General features: G+C 33.0%; 1 protein-coding gene across 1 annotated transcript; it reads left to right on the forward strand.

Annotated features, from left to right (window-relative positions):
• The first annotated feature begins 5,890 nt into the window (after positions 1-5,890).
• On the forward strand, positions 5,891-8,647 carry LOC112294838 (GDP-mannose 3,5-epimerase 2). Its single transcript, XM_024545736.3, has 4 exons — positions 5,891-6,429; positions 6,676-6,772; positions 7,045-7,174; positions 7,332-8,647. The coding sequence occupies exons 1-4, from the start codon at positions 6,020-6,022 to the stop codon at positions 7,835-7,837; spliced, it is 1,143 nt and encodes a 380-aa protein (XP_024401504.1). The 5' UTR covers positions 5,891-6,019; the 3' UTR covers positions 7,838-8,647.
• Positions 8,648-11,265: the final 2,618 nt, after the last annotated feature.

Genomic DNA, 11,265 nt, shown 5'->3' on the forward strand with positions numbered 1-11,265 from the left:
GTCACCTCTAAACTTTTCAATCACTCTCAAATCCTCACCCTTACTTAAAGCCATGTCTAAAGAAGGGATGTATCAAAGAAAATCAAGAAAAGAAAATATAAAACTCTTAAAATCAACAAGAAGGTGTTCTTGCCTTAGAATCCCAAAGTGCCCTCTTTGTGAGTAAACTAGTGAATTCACTCTTTGATCACTCTCAGCTTGACTTATAAGACTTCTCACAAGTCTTATACACTATCTTAATCTCTTTTATAAGCTTTTCCACTCTTTTATTACGTCTAATATCTCATAACACATCTTTTCACTATAAGAAGATCTATTAAGAACTTAAGGACATAAAAGTTCAATGTTAGTGTATCAATAAGATAGATCAGCAAAGAATCACACCACTAGTGTTCTAAAACAACATTCTAAAGTGTATAACAATCTCCAAGACCATGAATGCACTTAACAAGAAGTAAGAACATAACAACATCAACAACTAGATGCAAAAAGAGATTTAGAAGATCTCAAACTCTAACATCAGTAACAATCATAAGATAAACTCTTCAAAACAACAAAGACTTCAAAGAACCTCAAAACTCACAACTAAAGGTGAGTGGACCCATAATCAATTGAAGAAATAGAACTTTGAAGTTACAACACATAGCATCAACAAGGTTGCACATAAAGAGAGTATAGAGTAAGATATCTCTCACTTCCAATATCCAATACTTATAGGTTGTGATTGCTGCCCTACAAGACAACTTCTCCTCTTTGACTTTTATACATATGATCTTAGGTCCTAAGATCCTTTGGCATCTAACATATCTCAAGGATATCTTATGGTCCATGGATCCTTTGGCATCTTACTAACCACAAGGGTATTCTATACCAAACACTAATTATTCTTACCTAGTCTTTGGATATTTCCTAATTAATACTTTATCTTCTTGACTTTGACTCTTGGTCCTTGACCTAGTCCTATATCCATAGCATACCCTTTTTATACACCAAGAGTCAATCTTTTGACCATTAACAACTTACCTAAGATAATACCTTTTACTAAGTAACTTATTTTATTTTTACTTATTTATTTTAACAATATAATAAAACTTAGAGAGTCTTTAAAACCATGAAATCTTTATAAACATACTTACTATAAGAAGAAAAAAAGAATTTGGCTATAGAATTTTACCTTATGAATCTCTTAATAGTAGTTGTAGCCCATATAAAGCTCTTAGATTGACTTTAGAGGTATGCATGCAAGGCATGTATTTGGCTCTTGGAAGACTAGAGCTTGCAATGCAAAAGACTCAAAAAGAGGGGCTTTTTTAGCTTTTGTTCTAAAATTAATTTGATTACAATTTGTCCACCAAAATTTATCCAAAACCACAAAATAATTGAATAAGTCTGAACAAAGATAAATCTCATGGATAGTAATGGCACTTACATAGATTAACAAAGTATGAAAAAAAATAGTAATAATAATCTATAATATTTAAAACAGTAAAGATAAGATGTGCACCAAAGATTTATAATCCTTGCTTCACATCGATAATTTTCCTCTTCTTTATTGAACCACCAATATACTACAACTAGTTCAATTCCAATCATAAATACATGTTCTTATAGGTTGCATCAATAGTCTTAAATCATATACTTCCTTTTTATATACAAATTGTCTTCAGTTCCTCAATTTTTGCAAGTTTATTATGTCTTCAACTATAATGCAAAGATGGCTTTAGATCTTTCAAGAAAGAAAGGATGATGGATTTTGACTCACAATAAACAGTAATGGTAGACACAAAGACATGCAACAACAACACTTTGCACTTAGACCTTGATTAGTCTAAAATGTAAAGAAGTTGTTATTGAGTTTGAACAACTCAGTTCTTGAAGATACTCTAGACTCTAATTACTTTGTGTTTTCCAAACTTTTAGAATTTTCTTCTCAACATCTAATCAAAAAGCTTCTTTGCCTTTCTATATTATATTTAAGCTACCTTAAATAATAGATTGAATAACATTTGTATTGTATGATTTTATTTTACTTACATTAAAGTATAGTATCATTATAAAAAAAATTAATATATATATATATATAAATATAAATATATATATATATAAATATAAATATATATATATATAAATATAAATATATATATATATAAATATATATATATTTTTTAATGTATATATATAAATATATATATATATATATTTTTTAATATCATTTTTAAAACTTTATACTTAGCCTTAAATCAAGTAGGCATTGACTACAAAACCTCAACGTTCTTAGCAATCAATGTTTTTTAAAAAACAATGTTAGTATTGGAAAAACCAAGTTGCTCAACATTAATCTTACTCTTGATTTCAATCTGAATGCAAAATCCAAGTCTCTTTTTCTCTTAAAAGATTTTTTTAACAATTTTAAATTACAAAGGTTGTTGCCTCAGCCCTTGAAGTATGAAGTAGTCACTAGTATAGATTGCCACCTAATCTGGATTGACAGACAAACAGACAAAGAAGTATGACGGTCCATGCTCATAGAAAACACTCTTCATTCAGCTCAGCCATTGAAAACACTCCTCCACCTAAACTCTATCCCTAGCCCTAATTTCATTCTCTAACCCTAATAACCTCACTTCGACAGTCCCTTTCCGTTGAAACACATAAGTACAGAGTGGGAACGCCACGGAAGCTTGAAGGATGCGGTATCAGAGAAATTATCGGGGAGGTGACAGCAGTTGCACATTGCCTTACAGTGCCAGTGCAGAGAAAAAAGCCTTTCTATCAATCAACTTCCCTGGTCAGATGCAGCGCTGGAAGTACACCGTCACGTGGGACACAGAAAAAGTCAGTGAGATCACCCACCCATTCCGTTCTCACTGCTGAGATGCCGGATCCGACACCCTATCTAACCCCAGGCAGAGGAGGAGAATAAGCGCATATCTCCGACGGTGGATGCGACGACCGGAATGATTTCGTTAACTGAAATTCGGGGAGTATCTGGAGAGTATCCGAGAGGAAGGAAGAGAGGGAAGCGAATGTCCAGAGGTCATGCGGTGATCGCTACCCTTCGGCTCCGAAGAGCATGAAAGCGAGAAAAACACAACCAAATCCCCAGCGGACTCCATGCCGCGCCGCAGCGCGGGAACCTGGGCAATAGCCCACTGCCATTCCCGCCACCGCTAACCCCGTCACATTTCCCGAGTACCTGACAGCGTGTCAGGAAGCCATTCCAGCTCAGATGTTGCCAGGGGTTCTAATCCAACTGGAATATGCCACGTGTCGAAAGGAGTCATGCTAATGCAGTTGAAGCGTTTGGATTGAGTCCCATGAAAAGCACGAAGGCCACATGTGTGAAAATACACCCCCATGAAAACCTTGTGTGTATGTGCATGTGACTTTGTGTTTGTGCAAATATAAACCAATCATATTTAGGGTTAGTTAAAGAGTAAAATCAACGAAAATTTTAAAACAATCTACCCATTTTCTAAGGCGACCCACCCTATCCTAACCATCATTAGAGAAATGGATCATCTCAAGAAATGGTTTAAGTCAACTGTTTTCAAAAAAACCCAAGATAATAGATTGTAAAAATAAAAAACATAATAAAGTTAAGGCATTATCGTTTGGTGGTTGAATTGCATTGAAAGGCGTAGTATTTTTTCAAGTTTATTATGTTTCTTTAGGGACAATATAAATTAAATAATGAGATTAGTAAGATGCAATGTTAATAGTATGTATTCCAAGTAAAAGAAATTATTTTATTATAAGGTGTTCTTAATTAAAAGAATTTTTTTGGAGTAATAAACGTGTACAAACTGAAATGTTTAAGTCACATATGAAACTTAGTATTAATAGGACATCAAATACTTACAAACAACAATTATAGAAATAAACTATGTGTATAAGGATCTATTACATCTAGATTATTATAATAATAAAAATCAACTAACATTTTTTTTGTACTGAATTGTCTTACAAGAAAAAAATTGGGCCATCAAATCAAGATTTATATACAAAAATTTATACTGATCTTCTTTTGAATAATTTAGAGTAATTAAATTAACTCCAATGTGAAATATTTTTTTCAAGTAATAAATAAATAAATAAGTTTTAGAATATGATTCATCAATATTATTATGACATATATATATATATATATATATATATGCATTCATGTATATGTATGGTTAGATGCCCAAAAATCTACACTCTATTCTTGTTTGTTTAGCTTTTATATTTGTTTTTGTTTTTTGTTTTTTGTTTTTTTCCATTTTCTCTCTACCCAACTTCCTTATTTCAAAAAATCTGTGAACATATACTTTATTTCTATGCATGTGTAGAAACAAATATAAATGAAGTCTTAAGTTGCCATAATCTTTAAATATTTTAATTAAATTTTAATTTTAATCTTTTTTGGGATTATTTAACACTTTATGTTTATAATGAAGTCCCTTTCTTTACCACATGATGCAATATGAAAGCAGCTTGCTGCTACACTCTTATTTTAGAGAATATCACATTTACAAGTAAACATGAAATTAAATAAATACTTTTTAATTTTACTTTTTATTTCTTTTCAAAATATTGTAAAAATTATGCAAAATACAAACACTAATAATAACAATTATTTCTCATAACTATTGCTGTAATGCATATTGCATAGTGTTTCAAAATGTGCAATGAACTATATATATATATATATATATATATATAACCAGATGATATTCAGCACACAAAAAACATTTGTGAATATTTGATATACTTAATATTATGTAAATCGATTTTTCCTATTTACAAAATAGATACAAACTTTGTCCAATTACAGAAGTTTTGTGAATTTAAGAAATTTTATGCAAAACATTTTGACTTATGTTACAATCAAATTTGATATTTTAAAAACTGATATATAAAATGTTCCGAATCTAAGATTTTAAATTAGTTCTTAAGAGGCATGATTTGTGTGAAATTTAGCTAAGATGTAGAAAATGAGGTTCAATGTGCTGTTGATAAATATGGAATTCTCTCTAAAGATTTAAAAACCGATACACAATAACAAACCAATTTAATTGAAAAAAGATAAAGTAGGGTGTGGTAATATTGTGTGAAGTTTGTAGTATGATTTTATGGCAATAATAATCTTATCAAAAACTTGTACAGAATAGCAAAATTTTATAAAATTTATTCAATAAAATATAACAACAACATAGTCCAATATATATTTTTTATTACTACAATCTGAGATGTTAGATAAACTGTTTTTGAGCATCATACTTGTTATGTTTATTTTTGAATAAATAAATCAACAAAAATATATGACAATGATATCAAACACGAAAACAATAAAAGCCTTTTCAATCATACTTATTTTTATTCCAATTCCAAATTTTAGCATAAGTAAATGTATTTATCAAAAAGATACATGAACAAAGTATTATATCCCATAATTAGGCGCTTCAACAAAAATCGCCAAATTTCTTTACACTAATATTGTTATACTTCAACATCTAAAGATAAACATAGTCTAGTAAACTTTTTCTAATTAAGCAGATTAATATATTTTAATATATTAAAATGGTAATAATTTACCCCATGAAATCCTCAAGGATCCCAAATTTTACTTTGATTATTATTTTTACATCATATATATATCAATAGACAATGCTAATATTCAAAATGCACATGCACTTACAGTATTCTCGCGGTGGAATTCGTGAAGGAATTCGAATCGCGGGGGTCGCCGTCCATTAGTCGGTAGGAACGCCGCCTCTGGCGATGGGGACGCCGTCCAGAGGCAAAGCAAAAGCACCCTGCTGCGCTATGCGATGCAGCCCCTTCTAGCTCGTGTGCTGGGGCTGTATATGAGCAGGTCTCGGCGATTGATCTCGCAATTCATGAAAGCTTTAGTTGGGTTTGTGGGAAGAGATTGCAGCGCGGAGTGAATTTGAACGTTTCTCATGTTAAAGGTGGTCTAGAAGGAAAATTCTGAGGTTGGGTTTCGTCGGGGAGGTGTGGTAGGAGGCAGACAAACATGGCGGAGAGCAATGGGACGAGCTTCGGCAACTACACGGCCACGAACTTGGACCGCGAGCTGTATTGGCCGAACCAGAAGCTGCGAATCTCCATCACGGGCGCCGGAGGGTTCATTGCGTCGCACATCGCGCGCCGATTGAAGAGCGAGGGCCACTACATCATCGCCTCTGACTGGAAGAAGAATGAACATATGAGTGAGGATGCGTTCTGCGATGAGTTCCACCTCGTTGACCTGCGCGTCATGGACAATTGCCTCAAGGTCACCCAGGGCGCGCACCACGTCTTCAACCTCGCGGCAGACATGGGCGGCATGGGTTTCATTCAGTCCAACCACGCCGTGATCATGTACAACAACACCATGATCAGCTTTAACATGCTCGAGGCCGCGCGCATCAATGGCGTCTCTCGGTTGGCAACCCTTGCCCCTTCTTTTTGCCTCTCTCCCTCTCGCAGCTCTGGATCTTCTTTTCGAAAAAAAAACACACAGTTAACAATGAATGTTTCTTTGTTCTTCACATCTCAGGTCTGTGTATTTACCGAGGGTTTATATTTATATTCATATTTGTATTTTTATTCCTCACAACTTTATGTTTCCTGTAGATGTTTTGAAAACTCTGGAGTTCTGATTGTGGAATTTTTGGTGGAGGATTGCAGGTTTTTCTATGCCTCAAGCGCGTGTATTTACCCTGAGTTCAAGCAGCTGGAGACTGATGTGAGCTCTTTGAAAGAATCGGATGCTTGGCCTGCTCTGGTACAGTAAATTTTTTCCTTAGAGGAGAGGATCAGTGTTCAATGAGTGATTATGAGTTCTCACTGGGTTTTTTTTTCCTGCGATTCGTCTTTTGTTATCCGGTAACTTTTGCTTCCCCTGTAATTGTGAAGCAGAGTAGGTTTCTGTGAGCAATGATCACTAGGCGTTGTGGACTTTTGTGTTGAGGTGGGAGTCCGCAACATCACGCAGCCAGTGTATAATTAGCTGCTTGGAAACAACAGAGTAATTACAAACTGGTTTTCATGTGACAGCCCCAGGATGCCTACGGACTCGAGAAACTGGCCACAGAGGAGTTGTGCAAGCATTACACAAAGGACTTCGGCATGGAGTGCCGAATTGGGCGTTTCCACAACATCTACGGACCCTACGGAACATGGAAGGGTAAGCAAACAGTCCATCGAAATTCTCCAAATCACCTCACTGACATTGTGTTCACATTTGCATTTGCGGCTTCTTTTCTTTTCTTTTCTTTCTTGTGTTTTAAGCTTCCCTATAGGCCTGTTCATTGAAGCCAAGTATGAGATTTCCTTCTGCTCAGGGGGACGCGAGAAAGCGCCAGCTGCCTTCTGCCGAAAGGCCTTAACAGCTACGGAGTACTTCGAGATGTGGGGCGATGGCAAGCAAACCCGATCCTTCACCTTCATCGACGAATGCGTGGAGGGAGTCTTACGGTTGACGAAGTCCGATTTCCAGGAGCCAGTGAACATCGGAAGCGACGAGATGGTGAGCATGAACGAGATGGCTGAGATCGTGCTCAGCTTCGACAACAAGAAACTTCCGATCAAGCACATTCCGGGGCCGGAAGGTGTGCGGGGGCGAAACTCGGACAACACACTGATTAAGGAGAAGCTGGGCTGGGCACCCTCGATGCGCCTGATGGACGGGCTGGCTATCACATACAAATGGATCAAGGAGCAGATCGACAAGGAGAAGGAATTGGGCACCGAGCTCGCGTCCAAGTATGGCACCTCTATGGTGGTGGGCACGCAGGCTCCAGTGCAGCTCGGCTCCTTGCGAGCTGCGGACGGCAAGGAAAGCCATTAATCCATCTCCGCAGCAGACCTATTCCATGAATTCCTTCCCCCCTTTGAAAACTCAAAAACGATGACACTGCGCAGCCATTGTCCCATGGATCGAACAGCCTGTCGATCAAAAGCTGGGTTAAGCTGGCGAATTCCTCCCGTATTGCGCACGCCTTCTCCAGCATTCAAATTGGCGGTGTTTCTTGCCCATCGCTGCAAGCTTCACTGCGTCGACATTGTCGGCCTTCAGGACCGATTCCGCTGCCTGCGAGATCTCTTTATGTCTTCTGCTTCTTCTTTTGTTTTTGTTGTTTCTCAACTCTTCCTTCATCACCGATTTTGAATCCTACGTGGTCGAAAAGCTTTCAATTCTTGCATGCTGGACCACGCGCGTGCCGTCACGCCGCAACACACACGCTTCCGAAAAGGGCCTTTTTCGGTAACATGGCTTGTTATTGCTGTCTACTTTATGGGTGAACTCGAATTCATATATTGTCTTCAAGGCTTTATGAGATAGCTGTTGTTGCAACACGAGCGATGAAATGATTTGATTATCTTCTGTGAATAAATGAACAGGTGTTTTTCAACAAAAACTTTTGGGTATAGTGCACGAGAATTGATGTACATGGGCATTTTGTCAGGTTTTTTTACAATTATCCCTTAGTTTATGTTTGTGTTTTCTTCCTTTGAAAATTGCATATAAGATATTAGGGTGGATATTGCCTATCTTGAGCTTCATGGTAGTAGTCAAACAGCAAACTATTTTCTGTATCAAGTTGATATATTAAAAGTAATGCAATTCTCTGCATGAATTGTAGACAAATTTTGGTTTTATACAGACTTAGAGATTATTGCAAATATGTTTTACAGAAAATTCATAATGGCTGTTGATGAATGTTTGATGTAGTGATGATTGTTTTTTTCATTTTGTACACATTTATATTATCAATGTGGATTTGTGATAACTTCAAAGTTAAATTTGCTTAGTTTTGTTTTACTTCTTATTTTACTTCAAAGTATGATTTCGAAGTACATTCTAGGCTTCATAATTATGGAAAGAATATCTTTTTCATTATGCCTTTATACATACATACCTCCATATATATCAATAAACCAAAAAATAAAATATAAAAAATTATACATATACCAACTATATTGCGATTTTATTCCAATTTTAGCAATTTTACGTCTAAAGGAGGTGCTTGTTTCTTGCATATAAATACCAAAAAATTGAACCACTTTGGTTCTATCATACACACCACTTACATCAACACCAATACAAAAATAAATAGTTCTAGCGTAATATTTATTCGCAGTTTAGTACTTAAACATGTATGAATTTCTATTCACATTATGCTCTTTTATTTTTTATTTGGGCTTTTAACTCAGAATTACAAAATGAAAGAATCTCCAACAAACTATACAATAGTTTTAAAAAAAGAAACCATAAGGTCGACACCTCCCATATGCCAAAACAACAGTACACCATTGTTACAAGTTTTCAACAAGCTGGACACTTAGGAGGCTAAAAGGTATATTAAAAAACAAAATAAAATAAAATACAACAACAAAAAAAGAACAACTTTCAACTTACGAACATAAACAATATGAAAACTAAATAAAGCAAATAAATAAAGAAGGAGTATCTAAGTAGCGGTTCTGCAAGTTGGACACAGCATTTTTATTATTAATTTGTTCTTGTAGTTTTGTTGTTGTTGTTTTTATACCTATTAATCTAATTAGTGTCTAGTTTGTTGAAGGACTTGTAATAGTAGCATATTATTGGTGTGGCACCTGGAGGTATCCATGCAATAAGAGAAGGATGTCCATATAGTGGTTTCCTAAAATTAATTGTAAAAAAAAGACTATTGTTAATTTTGGCTAAAAAATATGTTAGTCTTTGTTTACATCATCTAAGGTTAATTGTTTTTTAATCAAATACTAGAACTATTGTTTTACAATTTTCGTTTAACATTATCTATTATCTAAGTTAACTATCTATCTATCTATCTATCTATATATATATATATATATATATATATATTTTAGACTTCTTTGTTAAATACAAAAATAATTATATGAAGCTTATAGTTCTAACAAATCACTTGTAAATTTATTATTGAAATACAAGTCTCTTAGAATGTACCATGTATCTATAAAATCTTCTCATAATGTTTTTGTACAAAAATAAATAAATTATAATATTATTTTCCAAATTAAACACTTCTTCTACAAGCTTTGTATTCTTTAAAAAGCTTCTACATTGCAAATATGTAAGCTAGTATATGTGAAGGCATGACTTTAATTGTATTTTGTCTTAACATTTCTTATCATGTAATTTTCTGTTAATTTAACAGTTTCCAATCTCTTTTTACCTACTGTAAGCACTTTTTAATTCATTATTGTCCTAAAAAATATAGATGCTTGAATGTGATCTTCTTTTTCTGTTTTTATTCATTCTTGCACTTCTGTTTTGTCAATTTCGTATGAGTTTATGCCTTACATTCATCTATGTGTGTTTATTTACATATAAATCTATAATCTTATTTATAATAATATTGTATTTTAAAAATCATCAAATAAGAATAATAATAATAATTACTAAATTTATTAAATTATATTAATGAATATATGTATTAAATATAATTTTAAGATTAAAACTTCTATAATATAAAATTAAAAATTCTTTAAAAAACATTTATTGATAAATGTTGCAATTAAAGAAGTGACATACATATTCAAATTAATAGATAATTTAGTCACATATGTTTTATTAAGAAAATCATTTGAGTTTAATTGAAAAAAATATGTATTTCCTCCTATTACCAAATGTGATGTATAATAATATATCTAATATCCAATTTATTTTTAAAATTTAGATGTTCATTAAAAGATCTTAAGATATTATATAACACTAGCTAATATAAACTATATGGGTATATACATACATACATACATACATACATACATATACTTGTAAAATTTTATTTATATTTTATTTTATCTTATTCAATGTTAATGATTTTACTATAAAATTTTAGCTACAATTTACTAATTTCAGTAGTTTTTAAAATTCCAAGATAAGAATGCAAAAAAAATGATTTATTTAATCATATTTTATTGTCATAAAATTTTATAATCACCATCAAAAAAATCGTTATTTTTACATTACATTTTTGTAATACAAATTGGTTGAGTTTTAAGTATTGAATATTGCATATTTCTCTAGTTATACAATATAAAAATAAAAACATATTATAAATTTCATATTCGAAAAATGCTTATAATTCCACAATTAGTTGCTAACGCAATTCAATAACATATGTAAATTAAGTTTGACATAAATCTAAATATTTTTTCAAGAAATAATATAAAACTTAAATTATAATTTTTTTTGATGTCTTTGTAGATTTTTTTTTTTTTTTTTTTTTTTTTTTTTTTGATAATTTT

Source organism: Physcomitrium patens, chromosome 17 (assembly GCF_059467195.1).
Source record: "Physcomitrium patens ecotype Gransden chromosome 17, ASM5946719v1, whole genome shotgun sequence".
NCBI lineage: Eukaryota > Viridiplantae > Streptophyta > Bryopsida > Funariales > Funariaceae > Physcomitrium > Physcomitrium patens.